Consider the following 26910-nt stretch of genomic DNA (forward strand, 5'->3'; position numbering starts at 1 on the left):
TTGTACAGAAGCAAGGATTGATATTAGAACATACCTTGGCAGACAATAACGTTTTCCTATAGATGACAGCACAATCGTGCATTTTTAAGTCTAGTGTACGCAGTAACGAGTATGGCGACTAGTTCTCGTTGATGTAGAGTTTACCTGTTGATAATCGAATCAGATTTGGCTTAAAGGAAATTCTTGAATTATCGTAGTACTAACAAGGCGATTTGCCTCCATCAAACTCTTCGTTTATCACAATATTCTGCTCTAATGAGGTGGTCAACATTTTCATACAAAACAAGTGTAAGCAAACGATGTATCAGTATTTCAAGTATACGAAAGTTAGGAAAGAAGTGTTGTCATTGCTTTTACATTTAGCATAAATTGTTGGACAATGATTTTCAACGTCACAAATAGTTTGTAAAGGATCAAATAGTTAAGAATTCATCAGAGTTTTCATTCACGTGTAACGAGATAAATAAAAATGTAACGTAATTGCTGTGTTTACCCGCATAATTAGCTCTCTCTGTTTTTCTTTGAAAAAGCGTGTATCAAAAAATTCATATGAGAGAATGGCAATTCGCATTACACTAGAATGTGGACATTCATCAATGTTACGTATGCGTACTACCCCTCAGGGCTATACTCATGATTGGGAATTATTTGTGCGGGGTATTGACAATGCTGATATTCACCACTATGTTGAAAAAGGTAAATATACTTTTAAGGAAATATCATGCAACCATAGATACAAATCTTCCGACTTATTCTGGTTTGTATTCCAGTGGTTTTTCAATTACATCAAACATTCTCAAAACCAAAGAGGATCTTAAAAGAACCACCATTTGTGTTAAAAGAGTCTGGTTATGCTGGTTTTGAGATTCCAATTCATATTTATTTAAAAAATAAGGATGAAGGTAGCAAAAAGATAGAAATTTTATATGACCTTAACTTACAATTTAGTGGTCCTGCAATTACAAATGTCATAAGACATACTGAAATAATTAATAACCCTTCAGATGACTTTAGGAGGAAACTGTTGAAGGGTGGTGGTGTGAGTATATCTAATCCTATTTATATAGGTTCTTATCTTTCTATATAAATTCTATATCTTTCTATATAAATTGTAATATTAAATTAAATATTATATGTTTAGGTTCTTGTGTCCAGTTCTGAAAATTCAGTTGAAAAGAACGAATCTAAAGCATTAACTATGGTTGGTAAACCAAAGTTGAGCGGGAGTGAGTCGAAGAAGCACAAAAATACAGAGTCAAGAACTTCAAGTTCTTTTGCTGAATTATTCGGTACACCTCTAAAACCTACAAAAGTTTCTCAGGACACTAAAAAGTCTACACCGCAAGAAAAATCCTCGGCTTCTAAATCGTTAATTAACACAGAGAAGTCTGATAAAGTGGACAAAACAAAGTCTAAAGATAGTCCTCATAAAGATACTAAAAAGGATAAGCCAGACGATAGGAAAGAGAAAAGAATCAAAGAACAAGCTAAAGATAAGAATCGAAGTAAGGAGAAATTAAAAAGATCTACTAGTCCTGGAAATAAGAGTCATTCTAGCCCTTCTAATAAAAGGCCACCATCACCTCCATCAGTTGGAATAAAAAGAGCTTGTAGCCCATCTTTGCCTTCTGCAAAGAGGTCAATTTCCCCAAAATCGAAGGAAAAGGAGATGAAAAAAGTAACTTTTGAAAAAGAGAAAGATAAGAGTAAAGAGAAAGATAAAGTAAAAGATAATTCTAAAAATGTTGTCGATGCTTCTAAGGGTGAAAAGAAAAAGGACAAGAAAAAGCATAAAGAAGATCGGGATAAAGAACGAAAGGATAAGTATAAGGAAGGAGAACGGCCTTCCTCAAAGGAATCTATAAAAGTAGCCGAGAAGAAGAATAAATCAGAGAAATCCGAGAAATCCGAGAAAGAGAAGAATCAAGAGTACAAATCGGCTAAAGAGGGGAGAAAGTCGCCGAAACCTCCGAAGGAGAGTGAGAAACCAAAGGATGAGAAATTATTGAAGACAGAAAGATCTGAAAAGACCGAGAAGTCTGAGAAGGCGAAGGACAGTAAGAATGAAAAAGACAGACAGAAGCACAAGCATAAAAAAAGGGATAAAAAGGATAAACGGGATAGTAGCAAAGATAGGGAAAAGAAAGAGAAACGCGACAGGATAAAGTCCTCAACGGAGAAGCAAGATAATGTGCCTAATGTTCCAGTAGCTAATTCCTTTTCAGTACTAGAAATGCCAGAAAGAGATAGCAGCGATTCAGCGCCATCCATAGATGACGATTCCATTCCTGAATCAAAATTAGTGCCTATGGTTAAGAAAGAAGTAGAAAATTTAACGGCGTCTACACCGCCAACAGAACTGACAAAACCACTTTCACCTGCAATTCCTACAGACATTAAAAAGGATAAGGTTGACCGAAATAAAAGGGACAGATCTAAAGGGAGTAAAGGGGAGGAAAAAGAAATCCGTAGAAGGAAACGACGGAGTGATAGTAAAGGCGATGACGACCATGTGGTTAAAAGAGAAAAGGATAGAGGTCATTCGACGTCACCTCCTTTGGAGCCTGTCTCTTCGAGTCAATCACCAGTCGTGGTGGATCAGGAAACGGTTCATATGAAAGATAAGGAGGATCGTGGTGTTACGGAACAAGTCGCCGAGAAGCGTATCGAGGCGGAAGCGGAACAAGTGGCCCCTGATTCAACGAATAGTACTTTGGTTGATTCAGACATAGGAGAGCCACCAGTGTTTTCAGAAGACTATGTGTCACAGTTGAAAGATTTGCAACAAAAGATAATGACTTTGCAAGATAATCAAGAGTTACAGAGAGTTGTTCAGGTAATCGCAGAAACCGGTCAATACGAGATCACAAAAAAGACATTTGATTTTGATCTGTGTGCTCTGGATCGTAGAACGGTGCAACGTTTACAACAATTTTTTGCATCGTGACCGTCTGTAGCGTAAATCATGATCTTTTATTATAAATTATTATTATTCTATGTATTAAGTCATTAAGTTATTTGAATTTATAAAAGAGATTCCTCCAGATTAATATATATATATATATATATGTGTGTATATACACATATACATATATAAAAACAAGTAATATACAAAACCCCAGGAGAAATTTTGTAGATACCGATGTCCTCGGCAAAGCAGAGAGGAGTCTACTTCTGCCTGGGTATACGATTCAGATTTTGCATACTTTCCTCTTAATATGCCAACTGTGTACTTTCGATTGCATTAACCTGGAAAATGTATGTGATTTATCTATGGGAAAGAAAATGCCATTTATGAATCGCAGCGAGATATGATATTGCTTATAATTCTAGTTTCTTTATCATTCACCAGATCAGCTTATTTTCTTACATTTTTATATATTTTCAGCACTTGTTATTTTTACATTGTTTTATAGACATATAAATAATACATAATCTATGGAGAGGATAGATTAAGAATCGTATATTGTATTTTCGTGTAATATAAAGTATTCACAGTTTCTTTCAAGACCATTAGAAATTGCAATGCATTTTTATTTATGTAAATTAAATATATACACGTATATGTATATATATACATATATATGTATGCATTATATATACGTGTATGTGATGTATATGTAATGTTACATATGTCTATTACAAACATATATTTGATTTCTTGTATGGTAAAGATATATAAAAGATTATGTTGACTTTAATGATGTTAATCGGAAACGTTCAAAGATTTCGTGCATCATATTGCCTTCTACATAGATATATTCTTGATATCTTTCAGAGAATTTAGCGTAGGTTCATCTATCTGAACCGAGGGTGATTATTATATTTATTGATATTTTCATATGGGACGTAATTAAAGTAAGAAACGTATGAAAGGATCATTTGATGATTTATATTTTATGTTAATGCTCATTTATATATTCCATTATTATTATTACTATTATTATTATTATTATTATTATTATTATTATTATTATTATTATTATTATCATCATCATCATCATCATCATTATTATTATTAGTACTACTACTACTACTACTACTACTACTACTACTATTATTATTATTATTATTCTTATTATTATTATTATTATTATTATTATTATTATTATTATTATTATTATTATTATTATTATTATTATTATTATTAGTTTGTAATTATTATTATTAATATTACTATTATCATGTAAAATACATTGAAGAAACGATGAGATTTGTTTCAACAAGTCGTCATGGTTTTCTCAATCAGAAATATTTGACACGCAGTGATAGTGCATTCTATGCAATGTCTTATTTTGTATTCACTTCTACAAAGAATTTTGTAAGTATTATTAAAGTGAATTAGGTATAAATAATATCGATACGTCACACCAGAAAGAAAAGCTGGAAGCACCCTGGCCATAAACTTCGCTATAAATTTTTGTTCACTACGCGTTAATGTTTTATCTTTGTGTTTGTCTCATGATCCATTGGAGTTGCATTTAATTCGAGTGGAAATCGATATTTCGTTTTATGAATATAGCACGTATCTGTGTCATGTATCTTCATCTTATTTAAGATTTTTATCATGCAAATTACTTTGATATATGTATATCCGATTTCTACTTTGTGAATGTTCGTATATTCATCAGGAAAACTTTTCTTTACTATATTGTTATTCTGCATCACCTGTATAGATTACATTGTATTTACCATGTCATTACAGAGTGGTGTTGCGTGCAATTGATAACCCAAATAGTCTAATGTTTTTGATAATGTTATCATTAGGTAATGAAGATTGTATATTAGATAAATACTGTGGTAGTTTGTATAGTTTTTGTAGTGCATTATTTATTGTATTAGAGAAAGAAATATCTTGAATATTGATTAAACGAGGAAATATATTTCGATTCACGTTAATTGGCGCCATACGTATCGAAGTGTTTTTTTCTATGTTCGTTTTTGCTCAGTCATTGGGGCAAATTTGCGTTGCCAAAACTTTAGTAACATTAATTGATATTAATTGATAATGATGTTACAGGAAGGTCGCGATGAAAGAGATTCAAGACCAATAACATGGTCTTTAGGCAAATTGAACTGACTTATCACTTATGAAATTACAGTATCGTTTCTTTTTTCACATTGTACTATAATTTTAAACTGCATTTTATGCTTTTAAGCAGTCCTATTTATTTTATTCGAATTATACTCATCGAATGGTATGCTAAGAATCAAAGAAATTATTTTAGAACCGGGGCATTATTAGAAACAACAGGATGGCTACATACTCTGATGTTATATTCAGATCATCGGTACATCGTTTACATTGTTATTAATTGAATAATTTTAACTGATCATCCGAACCATAAAGTTTTATAAAATCCACCCTTTGTTAGCCGAATATTAAGAGTTTAAACGTTGTTTCTCTTCATAGACGATATTTTATTCAATCCTGTACCAATAAAGTTTCAACAAGAATATTCGAGTGTCCTAATGTTAAGTAAACGTCACAAGATACATTTATATTTTATCGTATTATCTTTGGAGCGATAAGTATATCACGGAATAATGCGCAGTTTTAACAACGAGAATAATCGTGGCAGAAAGTTTATCTTAGCGTAACTTTTGTATCCTCAACATATTCATTGTCTTTGATTGTTACAGTTTTTTGATACACATTATATACAGTTATATAATACCTGCGTTTTGGATGTTTTTCTTGTTTTGTAGAAACTATTCATGTTTTACAGATGAGTTTGTACATTTTTGTTCGTTGCATGCTTGAGTTTTAACTGAGTGTTATGTTTCCATGGGTGGTGTCATACGTGTCTAATTACGTGTGTATATTTGTGAAAATAAAGTGATCCCGATTATTCGCGGGCCATTGAAACAGACTAATATTGTATAAAGATTATGCACAACTACGCGAGACAACGTTTCTAGATAATTACCAAATGTAAATAGTAGATAAGCAAATGTGTGTATGATTGATTAATCATAACTTTCGAGGATATAGTACAAGACAGCACTCCTGAATTGATATACCATTCGGTGTACATTTATGCGTTCATTGTACATTTAATAAGTACATTGATGACTAATAAACATCTTATATAACTGTGCCTCTATAAAAATATATCAAGATAATTTTCAAACTAGAAAGAAGGAAATTCGACAGATCTATTCCCAACGTGTACATATAAACAAGAAATCTCTTTTTATTTCCATGTAGTTGATAATCATTGAATTTTTGTATACTCACCTCTCCTTGCTGCGAGACGATGACGATACTTTTAATAAAACTTTCCGTATAGCGAGCGAGATAGAGAAATAGAGAAAGAGACAGATACGGATCCTGCTAAAGGTAGAAGTAGCTTTCCGATTCGAAATCTACTAAAAGTCCTTGCAATTAGTAACGAGATACCACATTACAGCAGTTTATTGGGTGTAATATTTCGTACAACAGTGTAACAGAGTAAAATTCCTTACGGATCTCCATACATTGACCATCTTCGTCGCGGTAACGTCGTACAACTAGACAAATAATATCCGATTTCCGACGATCTGTTCTCAGCCTCAGTGCTTTTTTGGCCGATCGTGCAACGATTGGTCGCGTTTTGGAGTCCTTGATGCGTAACATTGCAGTTCCATCCCCACGCATGACATTGTAATTATAGTAGGAAGCACAAAAGATCGAAATAACTTAGTATCCTGCCAATTCGGCGAACGTGGAGTCCATCTCGTCGGCGAGTGACTTGTATCTATCCTTGTTGATGCCCAATTCGTCTGGAAAAGTTGATAAAATAATCGAATTGCTGATATATTTCCTTCTTTGATTTTAGTAACATTTTACATCTAACGACTCGTTTTACATCTAATCAAGAACGATCCTACGAATTTTCTACTTGATTCTTGTGCATTTGCCCGGTAAACAGTTGCGCTTCGTTCAGAATTGGAAACGTTTCGGGTAACTCGGTTCAACGAGCTTTCGTTTACCGGTCAAGCACGGATTGATACACTACGTATTTTAATAAACCTAAGTCACAGTTTGGAATTAATGTGAACATAGAGATCATCAGAGTTTGTTCGCTATTGAAAGTATGTTAACCCCTACGCAAAAAGAAGTTATATGAGATGGAAATGTTATGATGCAACGACATTCATCCTAAAGAAAAAGAAAAAAGAAAAAGAATAAAAGCACACTTATAGCTTGCTTAAAATCAAAATATAGGAATGTCGTACAACGTGGTGTATGTCAGTGTGCTCTTACAATTCGAAATTGTACACAAAATGCGTCGTGTGAAAGGGAATGTTAAACGAAGCGGTTAATACTTTATCACTTTACTCGAAGCGTGTAAGTATCGTGAGATGTAGTATACCTTTGCAGGAGTCTAAGACAAAACAGTTTTACAAGGGATTGGTAAATGTACCTGACGTACGACGACCCACATAAACGTGCGAAGCTTTTTGTTTTATTTTATTCTGTTAAGTGCCTTGTGTGTGTATGTTCATGTGTTCTTGTACGCGTATATTAATAGACAATGCTTAACGTAAACGACAAGTACTAATTAATCTGTTCTTATAAAAAAAAACTAAGCAAAGCGCTCCCAAATCGGACGATTGAAACAGTGATCGGGCAGCAAATAAAAAAAAAAAAAAAAAGAAAAAAGAAGGGAAATCACAAGAGAATCAAATCGAACCAACGAAACTTTAAATATGAACGATGATCGATAGAAGAGAATGATATTGTCGATTTTACATGACGACAACGCAAGAAAAAAAGCAAAAAAAAAACGGAGAATGCACTTTTAACATGTTCTTCGTTGGTTTTTCGGTCGTAAAAAACAAGAATTACGCCCAAATTCGGAAGCTATTGCGGCGGAAAAGAAGAAAAAATCAGCTAAAGCGGAAAAGTTTCTTTGAAAGAGAGAAGATAACGATACAGAAATAGCTAAATATGTTTCGTGTATAGGAATAAACGAGAAAATTTGAAACGACTATGGATGATATTTTTTTTTTTTTAGTAGCCAGAAAGCTCAGAGAATGTCTTGTCCAATTCTTCGCAAATCGTTTTGCGTTTCTCCTTCTGCTGGTGCAATATGTCTGCAAAGAAAATCAGTTGCGTTGCACGATCAAGTGTCGCTTGTTAACGCGGATATCTATTAACGAACACTACCTTTGTAATCTCTGTAACTATAAAGATATTTATGCGAGTAAAAATGAATATTTTTCTTTTAAATCACTCCCTTACTCATATTCAGTGGGAAGTCGCGGCTCGACAAAATTTATCAACGTAACTTGAAAATATTCGTAATAATTAATCGACTTGCGACGTGTGCAGCATTTACTAAAGTGTGTTTGACGTTATTCAAGGTTGGCAAATTGGCCACGAGTCTTTGATTGCATTCCAGTAGAATTGGATAACGGAAGCGTTGCTGTCAATTTGCCAAATTACGTCAGACACCCGTTCAAATTCGGTGCAAAGTACTCTGAGATCACTCTGCAGCAACGGAGTAGTAAATATTTGTAATGAAATAAATACGTTGCTTATTTAAGAAAATACGCTGCTTAAACGGTGTTAATCCAATAAAGAGGGTGTTAGAACGAAAGGAAGTATTTTGACTTTACCTTCGAGCCTGTCGACCTCCTTCTGGAGTTTCTTAACAGTTTTCTCAGCAAATTCGGCACGGGCTTCAGCTTCCTTTAGTTTCACTGTTAGGGTCTTGAGCTGGCGCTTGAACTCCTCGACTCTTTGATTAGCCTAATCGAATCCAGCCAGTCAAATTGTTTATCCGAAATGCGTTCTCAAACACCGTGAAAAATCGACAAACTCACCTTCTCTTCGGATACTTCCAAAGATTTCAAGCTGTTACCGACCACTTTAAGTTCCTCTTCAAGCTCCATGATCTTGCTGTAACGTTGTAAATAGTACGCTTTAAGTAGAAACAATTATTTACGAGTAGACTGTGAATTTTTCATATTGTTATAAGTAAACAGAATAAAATGGAGACTCGTTTCACTTCCTAAAATTTATGATACAAGTACTTACTCTACCGTTGGTACTTTACGTACCTTTCTATGTTATAAGGATTCTATTGCATCGTTAAGTTTTACGTAAACGCATAGGAGGCCGCAATCTATTTACGAATAACATTCCTCGGGGGCAACTTACGCTTCACCAGACTTGACTCGATCCTCGGCGACTTCCAACTCGTCTTCAACGAAGGCCAGCTTTCGCGATACTTCGTCCGATTTCCCGTCAGCGTCCTCGGCAAGCAGACGCGCCTCTTTCAGTTGATTCGTCAGCTGATCCATCCTCTCTTCATCCTGTTGCGCACGGTTTTCCAATACTTTGCACATACTGCAATTACGTTCATTAACATAATTCCGTCTCTATCCATCGTACAACAGTTTCACGATTGACTTTCTCAAGATTTACCGGCTAGATTCGTCGGCAGCCTGAGAAGCTTCGGCCAACTTGGCAGTGGCAGTGTTCAATCGTTCCTCGGATCTCTCCAAGTCCTCCTCGATCAATTGTACTTTTCGGTTCAGAGCGGCGACCTCGGATTCGGCCTGAAATTAGAAAGCTCTCGTGACTCATTGGCCTTTTAAAAAAGGGGGAGCACAGGGCGAAACAGATGATCCCTCGTGTTACGAGACACCATAGCTAGCGTAAAACTGCGTCACACTGAGTCATCGATCTTAAAACGAAGGTATAAAACTACGGTATAAATATAAATAAAATTTGTCGGCGAAAAATTGACTTGGACCTGGTCCAAGGTAAACTGGAGCAATGACAGAACTAGGCCGAAATCCTTAATCGTAACAGACTAACGGAAACAACATTAGGTTACTCACGTTAGTCAGAGCTTTCTCTTTTTCTTCGAGATCCTTGTTGGCCTGATCCAGGGCTTGTTTGTTGGCTTGAAGGTCGGCTTCAACCTGGGTAAGCTTCTTTTGTAATTCACCGACTTCCTCGTTGACCTTATCCGCGCGCATATTCGCCTCCTTCGCCTGTCCTTCGCAGGCATCGGCTTTATCCATCGCATTATCCTTTTCAAGCTTCATCGCTTGCATCTTCTTCTTGATCGCGTCCATGGTGGCGGCCTTTTTCTTTTGCCGGCTTCCTTCAAGAAACTATCGAGTTCACTGAAATTTTCCATGATCCTTTCTCTTAACGATTGGTCGAACATCGCTTCTAGTGATCTCTCTGATTAGGCGTTAAAAATTTCGAAACACTTGAAACGTGGCAATCGATGCTTGTCTGTTCGATGAAACAGCATAAACTTCGATTTCTCGATGTTAGTGGAATTATATCAACGGGTTTAGTCTTGGCAGACAAATCAGACGAGATTATCAATTTCTGATAAATCGTAAGGGGTTTTTTGTTCTTCTACGATGCGATAATCGTCTCGTAGAAATATATCTATTACACTTGCGACGAGAAGATTTGTATAGAACTCACGAGTCACTCACCGCGAACATACACTTGATAAAAAATTAGTATACGTCTTACAGTCTTAAATACGTAATTAGCGTTAAAAGATGGGCCCATTCGATATAATAGTTAATTGACCGTTTAAATATTTCCATGAACTCTATATTTTCGGTTTTGTTTCAAGCTACATCAACGTAATCATGGCAATTGCGCCTCGTTACAGCGCTAATGAAATTTCCAAAGGTTTTGCATGACACATATATACAATATACGAAGACAACAGGGCAAGAAGAATTATAAATTACATTTTCCCCGCTATATATCTTTGAACTTAGCAAATTCTCTGCTCCTTTAATTCCGTGCTTTATGCGAAAATATCCTTTCCAGATATAAGGCGCTATCGAAATGAAAAGACCAACAAGAATGCGACGCTACCTCCTGTGATCTTCATATTCATACATGGTCTCTACGTGAATTCGAATACTTTGATGATCCACCGTATACATATGTTTCACGGCTGTGACTCGTCATCGTTTTAACCCTGAAAATAAACGGATGGGTCCGCGAATAAAGTAGGCGATGGGCTTGCATATTTTCACGATCGTAGGGAGTTCTGCGAGTCATAATCCGGCAGATGATACCGTCCGGCTTCGCGATGACGAGGAACGGGGCACATCGGTGCGTCTACGGAAATAGCATCCATAGGCAGGCTCTATAAATATGCGCGGAACGACGAGGAGAGGACGGCAACCGACGTTAGTGAGGCCGCAAGGCGAGGAGTCCAAAAAGCACGAGCGTAACCCAGAAGAACGGGCTTTACTTGGCCGCCACCGACGACCGACATTCGATCTAACTGCCGCGTATTAATAGCATTTACGAAATCATCGTCGCCACCTCGCGATCTCGCGGTTCGATCCTGCATATTCGGTTCTTGGGATTTGTCAAGCTATAGGAAATGTTTTTTTTTTTATTTCACTCGTTATTCCCAATTTTTCCAATTGGAAGTACAGAGAGCAAGACCCGATTAGCCTTTTACTTGTGAACAGAGTAAATAATTTATACAATGCACCTCGTATGAACAGATATATAAAATATACAAAGTAAAGTAGAAGTACTCGCGATGGTGTTGAACCGAACACGCTGAATCTGATCTCCATTTCGGCTCCGTTTCTTTAGCTACGTCCGCGAGCATACGAGTTTACATAACCGTCAGCAGTGTACTTATCGCAACAATATCTGCGATATTGTTGTTAATCGATGACGAATGTATCGATCAACCGATCGATAAACCTTCGATCGACGAAGCCTGAATTAATTCTGGGGACATCTAAGTTACACGGTGGATGGATATATTTCGTAGTCGTTGGAATGTAAACAAGGTATAAGATCGTAGAAGGGACGGGAATATTTCAATTCATTAAATCGATTATTCGATAACTGAATGACTACATTCGACCCCATTTCCGGGTATTAATAGCACCTGGAAAGTTTTTTGGCATTTGGTTACCCATGGATGCCAAAATGACATCACTGACCATCATTCTCGGTGGTCAATAACAATAGCGAATTGCTCGGGTTATTTAATGGCAAACGGGCGTTGTTAGATGTTCAGCGGATAAATTTTGGTAGCCTTTAAGGTTTAAGCAAGACTACGGAGATTAATGATGTAAAAAGATCGTTATGCGAATGCTACTTACGACATTGCGTTTTGTTAGATCCAAAAGTAAATTCCCGAAGCGTTAGCAGAGCTGTTGTTAATTGGCAGCGGTTAATATGTTGCAAAAGCGCTCCGGTTCCTTACACCGTTGGTCTTCCTGCAAGCATTTAAACCACTAATATACTTTAATCGCGTAGACAATTTGGTGTATCAATGCAGATAGGATGGATGATTCGATCGTAACGATTGATTATAATTAATATCGAGTTGGGCTTTTCAAAATACGCAGTATTCGTCGAATTCACTAGGCAAACGTTAGCGGTTGAAAATAGCACACGTAAACGAAACGATTCGATGATGGCAACCGGTTTATTTTTGCCGCAAAGTGGACCACAATATTTCATCTTTTTAGGGATTTCTCATTAACATCTATAACATTTTCCTTATCTGAAATTTTAACGTTGATTATAGCCAACGAAAAATTGTATCATAAAACGAGGTACTAACGCGGCGTACATTTGTTAATGGTAAGCAGTGTTATGTTAGGATTAACGCTACTTACAAGCATCGCCAAAGCAGTTTTTTGTCAAAAACCTTCGAGACGGATACACCTCGAAGCCAAAGCGGATTAATTCGCTTCCAGAGCCTTCTCCGTGGCTGGCACTGTTTCGTTGCAAATCAAGTATTTTCTACGTGCGTTTTTCAGCTTGAAGCTTGTTAGTCGAAGAAGCAGCTCCATTAGTAGCGTAATAAATCTTCGTGGTAACAAAAATTCAACGATTAGTCCAACAATACAGTCTTCTTTCACCGAACGTTTCATCGTCGATGATGAAAATCTTCGACATCCTCAAGTTTCTCGTACTGGTGAATTTTGCACCAGTTCTCACGCACACGTCCATCCACATCCTTCCTCCCTTTCTTTCTTTCACACTCGCGTCACGATCACCGATCCATGGAACAAAAGATAGTCGAGCATCGAGAGAACGAGGTGTAGAAACAGCCAGAGAATAAAAAAAGAGAAGCGATCGGTCGGGGAAGAATTTCGTGATAATTCACTTACCTAACCCGAGCGAGTAGAGTGGCGCGAGTCGAGTGTTCCGAGGGTGCTTCGTAAAGCTTCTTGCTCGACGAGGACGCGGGTAATCGAGGCGAAGCCGAAGGTGGGGAGCCCAAAAATGGACCGCCACAGAAAATTCTACGGGGGTGGGGTCCTCCGCGTTTATTTTCTGCTCGCGCCTCCTCGAAAATTTCTCTCACCTTCCAATCGGAAGACACTGGCTGGATTCAGTGATTTTCCAATTTACAGATCGATTTCGAATTACGAAATATGTTTATGATCAACCGTTCAATTTATCTTATCGGTGTTCAAGATAGATTTTATTAGTCGACTTTGTTATTTATCTGTTAGTAGATATAAAGACAACTAATTTGCTGCCTCTACGTTGAATCGATTTATAGATATACATTTATCGCGTACATTGTACTAGTATATATGTATATATATATATATTTATAGATGGATTTCGAATTGCGAAATGATATTTTCCAAGGAGACTCGTTTAATGATCCTAACAATGTTGAAGATACGTTTTAACGATTCTGTTATTAGGTGTAGAAATCAATTTCGTGCATTTCTAATAAAGATATTGTTTCACTATATATTTTAAAGCTATCAGGTATTAATCTTGGCATTCTTAAAACACGGCATAGATGTATAAAATGATCTCGAGATGTATTAATTTTCAATTGAAAAATGAAAGTAAAAGGCGATTCATTTTCAATTGAGTGTAGAAAAACTAGGACTGACTGCAAAACAAAATCGACAAATTTGCCTAAATAGGGCACATCGTTAATTCGACATCGAATATATGAAATCATTGATTATATTAGTGATTTTATTATATTATATTTTATTATATTTTATTATATTAGTGATTTTATTATATTAGTAGTATGTTTGTTATACGATGTTATAGGTCAGAACATTAAAGAATTGAAACAAAAGAACACGATAACGATTTTAACGATTCGACCATGGCCTGTTTCGTTGTTCGTTACTATTTTCGAGTGTTTTGCAGCATGTTATACATTATACACCGAATAGGAGCTTTTAACTAGCTACAATCAGACGGTCAGAAATAATAAACGTCTAGCTTGCTAGTTCGAGTAACAAGCCTTGAAAAAAGGCGTAAATATGCGTAAGATTACTAATCGTAGATGTTCATCGTGATGGTGTTTGTGTTCTCCAAATGTATGGACCACAGAGCCACATTCATTACGATTAAAAATATTTTTCTGTTGCATTTATGCGACCTTGTCTAGTCGACATGAAAGATCACGTCTGCTATATATGTAGGTCAATATATTAAATCGTTCTCCCAAGTTCGAAGAACGATCCTTTACCTTCACTTTGTTTCAATACCAACAATAAATAAAATTTTGTAACATCGTCCTGCTTTGTTAGAAATTTCGCTATGAATTCGGTGCTTAAAATATCTACCTCTATTTCGGCACAGAATCAAAAAGCTTTCAAAAGTTTGCAACAGGATTGTCAAGTGTACAGGCTCGTTTAACGTTCTGATTGATCTAAATGAATGCCTCATAATAATACAAAATTGTTAGAATCGCAATAATATTTTATAATTTAATAGTCGAAAGTATTAAAGTTTTACTATCTGATGTAAAAAATTATAAGGATATAGAGATCAGAATTATAGTGATTTTTATTTACTGTATAGACTTATTTATTGTGATTGAGGCAAAAAATTATAACTATTTAATCTGAACTTAATGCAGTAATGCGATACAACTAAAAACGATAAAATTTAATTACTCAACTTACAATCTACAACTAACAACCCACAACGACTTATGAGTAACGATTTAACCCGCAGCTACTCGCAACTGCAACTAGTCTCAATTCAGTCGGAGCTCTAATTACAAAATTATAGACAACATTTTTTTTTTACATGGAAGGAACTTTCATAGGCGCCCGCGCTCTCCGGAGAGAGAGCACGGGGTAATATCGAAAAAAAAATTTTTTTTTTTTTTTTACGTGGAGGAAATCTTCATAGACACCCATTTTTCGTCGTAAGGAGCGGAAACAAGGTGTGCCGGATTTTTACCGGCTAAAACCTCCACGGGCGGGATCGGTAGTCTGTAGGAGGAATCACAAACACTGGTGGTACTAACCAAGCACTCATAGAAAGTACTACAACACAATAGGGCAAGGGCACTTGCCCGTTGTACGCTCCTTCTAAGAGAAGATATTTTGGCTTTCCTTCTTTTCCTGATTTTCGTAAATAATACCCAGGTAAGGATTCGAACTCGTGACGTGTCTTTTACCGTACAAGCTCTTTACGAGCGTAGCTGACAAACCCGCCGATTATTTACTATTTGTTCACTCATCACCTTCTCCATCAAATTGTCCTCTACCAGAGTTTTCAGTATTACTACTACAACGAACACGTGTTTTACAGCTGTTGACCCAAGACGGTCACGTAAACCTTTTTTTATTATCCAATGTTCTAAAAGGCCACGGGCATATTGTCCATCGGAATTTCCCATCCTTGCTGGCCCGACAGCACTTTTATTGTTTTCCATCCGTAGTTCATTGAAATTTCTCCAAGAGCTTTTCCACGATACTACAAAGATGAAACTACAACATGATCACTTGTTATTTTAACAGGTCTGTCAGTTATTACTATGATAATAAATTCTTTATTATGCCAGCAGGTGTATGGTCCAATCCATATCATAAATAGCACCTCGAACTTTGTTGCTCTAAAAATTACGTCAATTGTAAGTAAATGAAAACATGTATCATAATTTGAGATCAAATCCATTTTGAATAATGATATAGTAGCTACTATTATTAATAAGTTAGTAAGTTACATGTTACGGGTCACAAAATACTTTTTTATAATTCTACGATTTTATACCACATGGAATAATCAGTTGACTTTTAATTCGTAAAATTTACATATACAACATTATTTGTTTTACTGCCAATCTTGCTCAGTTTTCTATTATAACACCGATAACTTGTAAGATCCAAAATTTTATTTGCAACATTAAATTCATTCTGCACGAGGGCGCAAGAAACAAGGAAAAATCACCTCGTTCTTGTCCATCTCGCGACATTAACTAATCACAGTATCATAATCATTATCATTAGACACTGAGTACAAATCTCAAATAAAATCATCGTTTCTATTACTCCGTGCTATTGTACTCGAAAATACATGTAGCGATCGAATAGAAACGAAAAGCAGTGGCAACCTTCAAATTCATCTCGTTCCCAAACCAACAGTATAAATATACCTGCATAAGCATACAGCACAAATAGAAGCCTTTCCAGACGGAGTTCATAGAGAATGGATCTATCGTGGAAAGCTTGTAGATACTGAAATATATAATAGTACTATCGAACTTATGCGGAATTATAAGAAAATCATGTACTGGAACAGTCGGTTCAATGTTTCGGCAAATCTGCAATCAAATAATAAATTAGAAAATTCGATACTAAGAATTTCAAAATTTCTGACCACGAAAAATTCGCATTTATTTCTACTCGTAAATTTCGAGGTAATGTCTAATTAAATTCCCAAGAATTTTATTGCATCTTATCTTGAATTCTTCGTTGGACATGGTGTTCCTTTTCGCGGCCGTCAAAAGGAATAATAGATTTTTATTTCGATGACAAAGTATCTCAAATTGCAGACCAACTCGTATCATCAATCTTGAATTCAGCGAATCAATAAACGAATTATTTGATACGTTAGGGATATGGTGTACAGTTTTTGGGAGGATAAGCCGTACGACATTCATGTGATTCCATTTTCTTATCTTTTTGCTTTGAATAGTGTAATGTACGAAACGTAAAACATCTAATTAGTTTTTCTCCTCATTTCTCCCTTTCGATATATTTTTATTATTATACATTTCACACATTCCCTACAGTTGTTCGAATATAAAAAATATAATTATTTCCCAGTTGAAGCTTTCAAGAGTAAAATTTCTCTAAAATTTGATAGCTGACCGCAGGCGATGTGATTGGCTAAAAAATAGTTATGTACCACAGGTATCTTTTTTTATTTCCCCGAAGTCTCAGAGTTCTATTTAATCGATTGAAGGCAAAATACGGCGACGATAAACGAAGAAATGGTCGAATTTGTCGTAGAAATGGATAATGATTCATCGGCTATTATCTGTCTCCCCTCCACGAAAATTAATAAGAAGTAAACTGTAGTACACGTAGCACCATTAGTCTGCTTTCGTCGGTCGCAAGAGAAAGGAGAACGCGGCTTACCGATAGACTTTATTTTGAATAGTTTCATTGACGGAAGAAGAGGAACAGAAGTGAAAGGTGTCGCTAAGGGCAAGTGATTTAAGCATGTACATATGTGTTATTCATGTTTTATATAATTTTTTGAAATGCACTTCGGATACTCTAGTGCATGATTCCAGTGTTTTGAACGACGCTTTTTTCTTTTCCTTTTTCTAAGTGAACAGTTATTACTCTATTCGGAAGAATCGAAGAAAGACGGTTCTATGTTAAGAAATTAGCCTTTGTTTTCATGATTCCCGGCTCTGTTGGAACACACTGAAGACGGAGTAAGAAGTCTTCAGTAGCTACAACATAAACGTTTCCCATAATTTTTTACCTAATAATATAAAGAAAAAAAGGTTTAGACGATACTGACTGTCATGAAAGACTCAAGATTGACGGAGACGACGTAAATACTGGTAAATTCGATCGGTCTCATAGCACGCCTCATTAGCATCAAAAAAGCTCTCTTAACGTTGAGATTTAACGATGTCCAGTCGCTTCTGAATATCACATCAGAAAGTTCCAAACTCTGCATAGAAAATTATATCATTTTACTCAATTAGTTGTAAAATTTCCAAAAGGTGGGATTTCCTGTCAATGGACTGCGGATATCTATGTAAGTTCATATTCTTGTGCATGCAATTGCAGAAGTGGAGCTTAGAGAATTTCTCATAATTGCATAAATATCCGTAGTCTAATTATAATACGAGCATTTTGGACTGACAGGAAATGTGATGTCTCTATGTGAACGCTATTCACTTAAAAGAAAACTATATCCAAGCGTATACGTCAGGTGCGTATAGGAAATCCAACCTTAAGGTTTTATTACATTCTTCGTCGTAATGTTGAACCTTAAGCTTGACTTCATTTCCGAACCAACAGTAGTAAAATATCTGCGTCAACGAATAGTTCATAAAGAGGATCCTTCCTATGATGTTCGAATCTATCTCGATTTGTGTTACTTGATAAAGGTTGAAACAGACCATACACAGACTTGTATAGAATTGGAAAAACATGATCGTTCTAAATTCCTCGTTCACCATTTCGCCAAATCTGTAAGCTCGTAAATAAGAACATGTTACAGCGAAGAAGTTATATATTTTATTTCTCTGTGAAGTTGTCAAAAGAGAAATAAATCGGCGAACTGACTTGTATATATGATTATGATGACGGACACACAGCTTCACTGAATAATTCTGGTTCGATTCGATGTTCTTCAGACGATGTTCTAGTATTTCGAATTGGCAGGTAATATGAATTAGTAGGCCACTGTACAGAGAATCAGTAGCGACGCATCCAAAGGAGCATATCGTCGTGAATAACGACTGATAAAGCAAAGTAAGCAGAAATGCAGATGCGGACGAATAATCGTATGGTACCCATGTTCGATACGTTAGTTGTCTTTTCTTATACGTCAGAAGGGATTCCATAAATAGATAAAAATTACTAGTCATGAGTATCGTCATATAACCAAGTGTGTTCCAGCTAGAAGAAAAAAAGAAAATAGAAAAATGCTTTCAGTCGAAGAAGCATTGTCGACCAATTTAGAGTAAGTTCTTATTTAATGTAACCATCTATATTTTTGTAGGTATATATATAGTTATCATACTACTAATGCAACCTTAACATCGAAAATTATTTATTGTATTAAACAATATTATTAGGCGACTTATTGCATATGCATTTGTGTATTCGTTTATGTTGTAAAGGATTCTAAATGATGGTTGTTAGAATATCGAAATAATTCGTTGCTGAAACCGTCAAGTGTACTTAAAATAATTAATAACTAAATAAATACAGATAATGTCGTTAAGACGTTCGTATTAACAAATTCACTAAAACAATCTATAATCGCTAAAATACTCGCTGATTAGATCGCTGATAGATATTCGATAGATACTCATAGATACTCGTAGATACTCGTAGCGGAGACATTGTTTTGCCCGGAGTCTATTTATTATTACATTGTGCGTATGCAATCGATATTGATACTCCGAGGCAAAACAACAACATGATTTGAATTGTCTTCTAGCTCATGTGTTGCTACAGGGTCACCTAATCGTATATGTATACATGATAGAAAGTTTTTATTTCACCAAAAGAGCGAAAAACAAACTTACTCAGTAATTTTGTCGAATCTCAACAAAATTTCGAATTCTTGTTGGTTCATTGGCAAAAGTGGCTCTTTCTGTAGAGTGTCGCGCAAACGTACGAAGCTTTCACGATATATCAGTATAATAGAGACCTTGATGCTTATGAGGAACGATCCTACCGTCACGTGAAAGTTATCACTGAAGTCGTCTATGTTTTCTACATTATATATCATATCCATTATTAAACAAAGAAAGAAAGTATTCAAGACCAAGAGCGAGAATACCGTATAAATCTTGTACAAAAATTTTCTGCGTGGAGTTTTCCACGAAGGTGGTGGAAAACAGCCGCACAATGTGAACAATAAGAATGTCCATCGTAGTATATGCATGCTTGATGTGAAAACTTTTTATTATCACGCACTTCCTTTGTTTAACCGATCCTTATTTCGTTATAGTAACGGCGATAGTAAGCATTCAGAGAAATTATCGAAAATGTAGAAAGAAGTGGGTTACACGTCACTCTCGAGCAGTTACTTCGACTCTTGTTCGAAGTTAGAAATGTAACTGACGATTGTAAAATCAATTCCCCCTTATTTCCTTCAACAGACTTATTTTCTACTGCAATACTTCGCTGATACGTATCATTACTATAATAGTAGTGTGTGACACGATGACATTGGACGCGTATCTACCGTTTAAAGAATAATGAATCAACCCTTCGTACTCTTATATTTTTTTTCATACCCCTCTTTATATTATGCTTTGTTGCGATCTAATATAGCGTAAATATTTACCTTCGATAATGTTTCGCAAAATAGAACGAGCGAGGAATATTATCCATGAATTGGATGGAAGAATTTTTAGTTGAAAATGAAATATCGTCTGCGTGTGCTTCTTCAACATATCACAAAGGATAAACTTCCAACATATTTTCTTCTACGATCAGGCAAGTATATATGAGTTGGAATTTCATGATGCATAGTTTATTGTTATGTATTGTCTACATGCATCGGTACATTTGTAGAACGTTGTCCACCAGAAGCATCGAAACAAATAATCTCAAGATGCATTGCACCATTTAGTTTGTTGCAACGTGAATTCGGTATTTATAATGTCTACCTCGAATAAGGGAACCAAGCATCATTAGAGTAGCAAATAGCTTTCAAAAAATTGCAACAGGACCGTCAGGTGTACGGATACGTTTTTAAATTCTGTGGTCTACGAAGCTTTGAAGATAAAATTTCAAACATTATATTTGTATATTCCACAATTCGCAAGATAGGAGGTACGTTAAATTGTTGATTAAATTCTGCATTTTTATTTCTCAGTCATGTTCGTCATGAGTACATTAGTGAGAGTGTTGTATGACCATGCACAATGGTAAAAAGGACACACACTTTTACAATAATTGTAGACAATTTACGATAATTAAACAGTCAATAAAAATTGAATCACAGTAACAACGAAAATTCTTATTTACTCGTAGAGCTTGACAGAAGATTGTACGAGGAGTAAGTCATCTTCATGATCTATAATAAAGTACAAAGTTTTTAGAATCGCAGTAATGATTTATAATTTAATGGTTAAAAGCATTGAAATTCTACTAACTGACACGAAAGATTGCGAAGATAAAACAACAACGTGACCGCTTGTCATTTTAACAGGTTTATCAGTTCTAATTATGATCAGCAATAAATTTTTCATTACGTCAGTAGGTAGCATGGTCCAGTCCATATCGTAAATAGCATCGCGAACTTTGTTACTCTAAAAATTACGTCAATTGTAAGTAAATGAAAACATGTATCATAATTTGAGATCAAATCCATTTTGAATAATGATATAGTAGCTACTATTATTAATAAGTTAGTAAGTTACATGTTACGGGTCACAAAATATTTTTTTATAATTCTACGATTTTATACCACATGGAATAATCAGTTGACTTTTAATTCGTAAAATTTACATATACAACATTATTTGTTTTACTGCCAATCTTGCTCAGTTTTCTATTATAACACCGATAACTTGTAAGATCCAAAATTTTATTTGCAACATTAAATTCATTCTGCACGAGGGCGCAAGAAACAAGGAATAATCACCTCGTTCTTGTCCATCATGCGACATTAATTAATCATCGTATCATAATAATTATCATTAGACACTGAGTAAAAATTGCAAACAGAACCGTCGTTCCTACTATTCCGTGCTATTGCACTCGAAAATACATGTAGCGGTGGAATAGAAACGAAAAGCAGTGCCAACCTTCAACGTCACCTCGTTCCCAAACCAACAGTATAAATACACCTGCATAAGCATACAGCACAAATAGAAGCCACTCCATAAGAAGTTCATACTGAACGGATCTACCGTGGAAAACTGATAGACACTCAGACATAGTACTATCGAACTTATGCAAAATTGTAAGAAAATCATGTACTGAAACACACTGTTCACTGTTTCGGCAAATCTGCAATCAAATAAAAAATTAGAAAATTCGGTACTGAGAATTTCAAAATTTATGATCACGAGAAATGCACATCTATTTGTACTTGTAAATTTCGTGGTGATGACTAATTAAGTTGCCAATAATTTTATTGCATCTTATCTTGAATTCTTCGTTAGACATAGTGTTCCTTCTCGCTGACGTCAATGAGAATGATAGATTTCTAGCTCGATGACAAAATATCTCAAATTGCGTGCCGACTTGTATCATCAATCCTGCGATCAGTGTTTCGTTGGCCACGCTGGTATTTGCACAGATCAACAAACCAACTGTTTGATACACTAGGGATATCGTGTACACTTTTTGCGAGGATAAATCGTACGGCATCCAGTCGGATACTGGTAATTCTCTCATACTCATGAGTTTTTTATATTGGCCCACGGTCGCAAAGAACACTGCCGATTCGTTCAGGATTTCGCAGTATATCGCCAGTTTTCTGTAACAAACTTGTAAGCAGTAATTCATGGCAATATAATAGTCGACGAAGGAATATCGTAAAAAAGAAAACCTGGCATAATCATCGTTCTCCCGTTGGATGCGTTCTTCCTGATCGTCTCTCGCAATACAATTCTCGTTCAACAACATATTCATCACATTTATAATTTTTCCTCGTCGGATAAAGAGATTGGCTACTTTAAGGCAGACTCCTACCACAGAGACGCAGAGAGAAAATTTGTCGGTCATAGCATTCAGGTTTTTGCTAGTAAACGAATCCACGCAAGAGCAGAACGCGAAGAAGTATAGTAGCAAAATCATTAACACCGAGTAAACGTTGTACAGTTGATACTTGAGCGATGTGTGTGGCCATTTAGTTGGTCTCCAGTAACCGCAGTAAGTGAGCAAAGCAAAGGACAGAGGAAGTCTGTGCATCTTTTTGTTTCTTAGTTATCTCTACTTATATTTTCTTAGAAAATCATTGACTAAAAACTAGTCAATGATAGATAGAAAAAATCTTGTTTAAAAATTTCTTTCGAAAAGATGAATTTTTTTGTCAAAAAAGGAAAAGAATATCGTTATGATTTTATTTTCCTATATTTTTGCCTGGAAGAATTTGATCGAAGCGTACAAAAATCTAATTGTGCGAATATTCTACTTTTAATTATACTTAACAAGCTCGATTATGTTAGTTACAAATTTTTATCAAAGCTGCTTGACTGTTACAGAATGAAAGAGCTTCCATCAAATGCGCGACTCTTTTCTTACTTTTCTTCTTTTCCGCCGATCTTTTTTTGTCGACCGAGACATCTTTATTATTATTACATTACATACATCCCCTATAGCTATGCGATTACAGAAAAATCAATGAAATATTTCCCAGTTGAGGCTTTCACTTAGATAGAATCGCGATTAAGAGTAAAGTTTCTCTATAGTTCCATAACTGATGACAGTCTATATAATTGGCTAAAAAGTATTTATTTATTATAGGCATCTCCTGCCGCTTCTAGGAAGCCACAATGTTCCAACTAGTCGGTCGAGGGCAAAGTACGGAGTCGAGAAACGAAGAAAGGGTCGAAATTGTCCTGGAAATAGATAATGATTCATCGGCTATTATCCGTCTCCCCTCGACGAAAATTAATAAAAAATAAACTTTAGAACACGAAGCACCATCAGTCTGCTTTCATCGGTCGCAGGGGACAGAAGGTTGCGGTTTATTCATTGTGAATAGTTTCATTAACGAAAAAAGAGAGTCAAAAGAGAAAGTGATAGAGGCACGTTAATCAAACGCATGGTATTCACGTTTCAAATAATTTATTGGAATGCACTCTAGATACTCTGTTGCACGTTTCGCGTGTTGTGTTCGATTTGCTTTTCCCTTCCTTTTTCTAAGTGGACAATTATTATTCTATTCGGAAGTATCGAAGGCAGACGGTTCTAAATTAAGAGAATTCCCGCATTTTCATGATTCCCGGCTCTGTTGGAAAACATTGAACGCGGAGTAAGAAGTCTTCAATAGCTACAACATAAATGTTTCTCACAATTTTCTACCGGAAAATGTAAAAGAAGAAAGGTTTAGATGATACTGACTGTCATGAAGGACTCAAGATTGACGGAGATGACGTAAATGCTGGTGAATTCGATCGGCCTCATAGCGCGCCTCATTAACATCAAAAAAGCTTTCTTAACGTTGTTATTTAACGATGTCCAGTCGGTTCTGAATATCATATCAGAAAGTTCCATACTCTACACAGAAAATTATATCATTTTACTCAATTAGTTGTAATATTTCCAGAAGGTGGGATTTCCTGCCAATGGACTGCGGATATTTATGTAAATTCATATTTTTGGGCATACAATTGCAGAAGTAGAGCTCCAACACAGTTGTTTCACCTACGAAAAATTGTAATATTATAATATTTCTATATATTTGCATATTTCTTTTCACGTTAAGCGCTTTCTATGCATTTATGGACCTTTAAATTTCCCATAATTGCATAAATATCCGTAGTCTAATTATAATACGAGCATTTTAGACTATCAGGAAATGTGAAGTCTCTATATGAACGCTATTCCTTTAAAAGAAAACCATATCGAGACGTATACGTGTGATGCATATAGGAAATCCGACCTTAAGGTTTTATTATATTTCTCGTAAGGTTTTATTTATATTATATCTATTATATTATATTTATATTAATAGCGAACCTTGAGTTTGACTTCATTGCTGAACCAGCAGTAATAAAATATCTGCATCAACGAGCAGGCCATGTAGAGAAGCGTTCCTACGAATCTCGAATCCATTTCGATTTGTGTTATTCGATAGAAATTGAAACAGATCGTAGTCAGGCTCGTACCGAATTGAAAAAACATGATCATTTTAAATTCCTCGTTCACCATTTCGCCAAATCTGTAAGCTCATAAATAAGAAAATGTTACAGCGAAGAAGTTATATATATTAATTCCTCTGTGAAGTTATCAAAAGAGAAATAAATCGGCAAACTGACTTGTATATATGATCGTGATGATGAACACACAGCTTCACTGAATAATTCTGATTCGATTCGATGTTCTTCAGACGATGCTCTAGTATTTCGAATTGGCAGTTAATATGTATCAACAGGCCACTATACAGAGAGTCGCTAGCGACGCATCCAAAAGTGCATATCGTCGTGAATAACGACTGATAAAAGAAAGTAAGCAGATATGCAGATAACGACGAGTAATCGTATGGTATCCATGCTCGAAACGCTAGCTTTCTGTTCTTGAAATTTGCTAGAAGCGACACTACGAGTATAAAGAAATCAGAAATCACGAGCAGGGTCATGTAACCAAGTGTGTTCCAACTGGAAGAGAAATATAAAAGAGAATAATACTTTTCGTCGATGAGAACTTGTCAATTAATTTAGACTACGATCTTGCTTAACGTAGGCGCTTTATATTTTACTTCTCTTCTATTACTTTATTACATGTCATCGTAAAATGTGTGTTCCATGTTTGTAGTTAAGTATATAATTATTATATTACTAAAATAATGTACCGTTAATAGGGAAAATTTATTTATCGTACATACATGTATGTAGACATATATCATAGCAATGTTCTTATTTCACTGAAACAGCGAAGGATATACTTACTCGGTAATTTTCTCGAATTTCAACAGAATTTCGAATTCTTCTTCGTTCATTGGTAAAAATGGCTCCTTCTGAAGGGTATTACACAAAAGTAGGAAATTTGCTCGATGTATCAGTATAGTGAAAAGCTTGAGGCACGTGACAAATACCACCACTGTCACGGAGAAATTATCGCTGAAATCATCTGTGTTTTCTACGTTGCATATCATATCCAATATTTGAAAAAGCAAGAAACTATTGAGAAGCAGGAATGAGAATATTGTATAAATTTCATACAGAAATTTTTGCAGAGGTGTCTTCCACGAAAGAGGCGGGTAACAGCCGCACAATGTGAACAACAAAAATGTCCATCGTAGTATATGCATCTTGCAATTGAAAATTTTCTATTATCACGCACTTTTTCTATTTAATCGATTCTTACTTTACCAAAGTGACGCCAATAGCGAGCATGAAACAAAATTATCGAAAATGTAGAAAGAGGAACACCTGTACAACACCCTCGAGCAACTTTCGTTCGAGGCTCGAGAGTCACTGACGGTAGTAAAATATCAATATCCCTCTTACTTTCTCGATATGACTTATTTTCTAACTGTAACTTACCCTTCGCTCATACGTATCATTATTGTAATAATATGTTTGACCGTTAAAAGAATAATGAATCGATCCTTCATATCCGTACGTACTTTTTTATGCACCCCTTCATATTGTCTTCCATTAGATGCTGGTATAGTGCAAATATTCATCATCGATAGAGTTTTTTTAATACGGAAGGAACAGAGAATGTTATCCATAAATTGGTTGAAAGCATTTTTAGTGAAAACTGGGGTATCTTACACGTGTGCTTTTTCGACAGATGAGAAAGGAGAAACGTCTAACATATTTACCTCTATGATCAGGCAAGTATCTCTGCGTATCTTTAACAGTGTGTAATGTTTATTGCTATGTAATCCACTTGCATCGGTACATTTGTAGAAGATGCACAGCTATTCCACTTCGTGTCATCATTCAGTTCCTTGCAACATATTAAACAATGAGTATGAAGTTTTCGTTAGCTGTAATAAGAAAGCATGCACTTTCGCATTTATTTTAGAATATTTCACCGTAAAGTCGGATGTCTTTTGTGGAATTTACGAACTATATTATTTTAATTTGCATATGCAATTACCTTACGCACTATTTCCTATCTTTCTTGTTTCATAAATCTAATACCAACCGTCACGAAAAAGCCAAAATTCAATGTTATCAAGTAGCCACTGGTAAATTCGATGGAATTCGTTGCTCGTGTCATGATCACTAAGAAAGGTCAGTGGTTCCAAGTGCAGCTTCATTTTTACTTTAA

General features: G+C 35.6%; 4 protein-coding genes across 8 annotated transcripts; 1 reads left to right on the top strand and 3 right to left on the bottom strand.

Annotated features, from left to right (window-relative positions):
• The first annotated feature begins 106 nt into the window (after positions 1 to 106).
• LOC126922533 (protein AF-9) lies at positions 107 to 7657 on the top strand. Of its 2 annotated transcripts, XM_050735204.1 has the most exons (4): positions 107 to 288; positions 531 to 696; positions 771 to 1039; positions 1142 to 7657. In XM_050735204.1, exons 1-4 carry the CDS (start codon positions 256 to 258, stop codon positions 2945 to 2947), a joined length of 2274 nt encoding a protein of 757 aa, XP_050591161.1. In that variant the 5' UTR covers positions 107 to 255; the 3' UTR covers positions 2948 to 7657. The 2 variants fall into 2 exon arrangements, with proteins under 2 accessions (XP_050591161.1, XP_050591162.1); XM_050735205.1 differs by having other exon boundaries at positions 107 to 696.
• Positions 6389 to 13302, bottom strand: LOC126922596 (tropomyosin-1). Of its 3 annotated transcripts, XR_007712849.1 has the most exons (8): positions 13135 to 13302; positions 9838 to 10128; positions 9419 to 9552; positions 9152 to 9340; positions 8815 to 8890; positions 8608 to 8740; positions 7410 to 8082; positions 6389 to 6765 (listed from the first exon to the last, which is right to left on the bottom strand). XR_007712849.1 is itself a non-coding variant. In XM_050735375.1 (7 exons), the coding sequence occupies exons 2-7, from the start codon at positions 10075 to 10077 to the stop codon at positions 6683 to 6685; spliced, it is 855 nt and encodes a 284-aa protein (XP_050591332.1). In that variant the 5' UTR covers positions 10078 to 10128; positions 13135 to 13302; the 3' UTR covers positions 6389 to 6682. The 3 variants fall into 3 exon arrangements, 2 of the variants coding, with proteins under 2 accessions (XP_050591332.1, XP_050591333.1); XM_050735375.1 differs by lacking the exon at positions 7410 to 8082; XM_050735376.1 differs by lacking the exon at positions 7410 to 8082 and having other exon boundaries at positions 9838 to 10116; positions 13135 to 13266.
• Positions 13303 to 15167: 1865 nt separating this feature from the next.
• LOC126922576 (odorant receptor Or1-like) lies at positions 15168 to 20719 on the bottom strand. 2 transcript variants are annotated; one of them, XM_050735307.1, is made up of 5 exons: positions 19527 to 20719; positions 18556 to 18891; positions 18258 to 18459; positions 17780 to 17935; positions 15168 to 17708 (listed from the first exon to the last, which is right to left on the bottom strand). In XM_050735307.1, exons 1-5 carry the CDS (start codon positions 19886 to 19888, stop codon positions 17652 to 17654), a joined length of 1113 nt encoding a protein of 370 aa, XP_050591264.1. In that variant the 5' UTR covers positions 19889 to 20719; the 3' UTR covers positions 15168 to 17651. The 2 variants fall into 2 exon arrangements, with proteins under 2 accessions (XP_050591264.1, XP_050591263.1); XM_050735306.1 differs by having other exon boundaries at positions 18258 to 18891.
• Positions 20720 to 20794: 75 nt separating this feature from the next.
• On the bottom strand, positions 20795 to 26864 carry LOC126922778 (uncharacterized). The gene is made up of 9 exons (XM_050735639.1): positions 25575 to 26864; positions 24945 to 25283; positions 24646 to 24847; positions 24028 to 24183; positions 23909 to 23956; positions 22049 to 22887; positions 21762 to 21966; positions 21108 to 21263; positions 20795 to 21028 (listed from the first exon to the last, which is right to left on the bottom strand). The coding sequence occupies exons 1-9, from the start codon at positions 25934 to 25936 to the stop codon at positions 20972 to 20974; spliced, it is 2364 nt and encodes a 787-aa protein (XP_050591596.1). The 5' UTR covers positions 25937 to 26864; the 3' UTR covers positions 20795 to 20971.
• Positions 26865 to 26910: the final 46 nt, after the last annotated feature.

This window comes from Bombus affinis, chromosome 12, assembly GCF_024516045.1.
Source record: "Bombus affinis isolate iyBomAffi1 chromosome 12, iyBomAffi1.2, whole genome shotgun sequence".
Taxonomy (NCBI): Eukaryota; Metazoa; Arthropoda; class Insecta; order Hymenoptera; family Apidae; genus Bombus; species Bombus affinis.

Bases quoted from the DNA above. Each gene is read 5' to 3' on its own strand.
- LOC126922533 (XM_050735204.1), top strand. From the start codon at position 256: ATGAGGTGGTCAACATTTTCATACAAAACAAGT. The intron at 289-530 runs GTAAGCAAACGA...TCTTTGAAAAAG, and splicing joins CATTTTCATACAAAACAAGT to CGTGTATCAAAAAATTCATA. The intron at 1,040-1,141 runs GTGAGTATATCT...TTATATGTTTAG, and splicing joins AACTGTTGAAGGGTGGTGGT to GTTCTTGTGTCCAGTTCTGA.
- LOC126922596 (XM_050735375.1), bottom strand. From the start codon at position 10,077: ATGGACGCGATCAAGAAGAAGATGCAAGCGATGAAGCTTGAAAAGGAT. The intron at 9,553-9,837 runs GTGAGTAACCTA...TTCTAATTTCAG, and splicing joins AAGAGAAAGCTCTGACTAAC to GCCGAATCCGAGGTCGCCGC. The intron at 8,891-9,151 runs GTAAGTTGCCCC...ACAACGTTACAG, and splicing joins CGAGTCAAGTCTGGTGAAGC to CAAGATCATGGAGCTTGAAG.
- LOC126922576 (XM_050735306.1), bottom strand. From the start codon at position 19,888: ATGCATATACTACGATGGACATTCTTATTGTTCACATTGTGCGGCTGT. The intron at 17,936-18,257 runs GTTCAACATTAC...TTTTCTATGCAG, and splicing joins GAAATGAAGTCAAGCTTAAG to AGTTTGGAACTTTCTGATGT. The intron at 17,709-17,779 runs GTCAGTATCGTC...TTTATGTTGTAG, and splicing joins ATCTTGAGTCTTTCATGACA to CTACTGAAGACTTCTTACTC.
- LOC126922778 (XM_050735639.1), bottom strand. From the start codon at position 25,936: ATGCATATACTACGATGGACATTTTTGTTGTTCACATTGTGCGGCTGT. The intron at 25,284-25,574 runs GTAAGTATATCC...TTTCTCTTCCAG, and splicing joins AAATTCGAGAAAATTACCGA to TTGGAACACACTTGGTTACA. The intron at 23,957-24,027 runs GTCAGTATCATC...TTTATGTTGTAG, and splicing joins ATCTTGAGTCCTTCATGACA to CTATTGAAGACTTCTTACTC.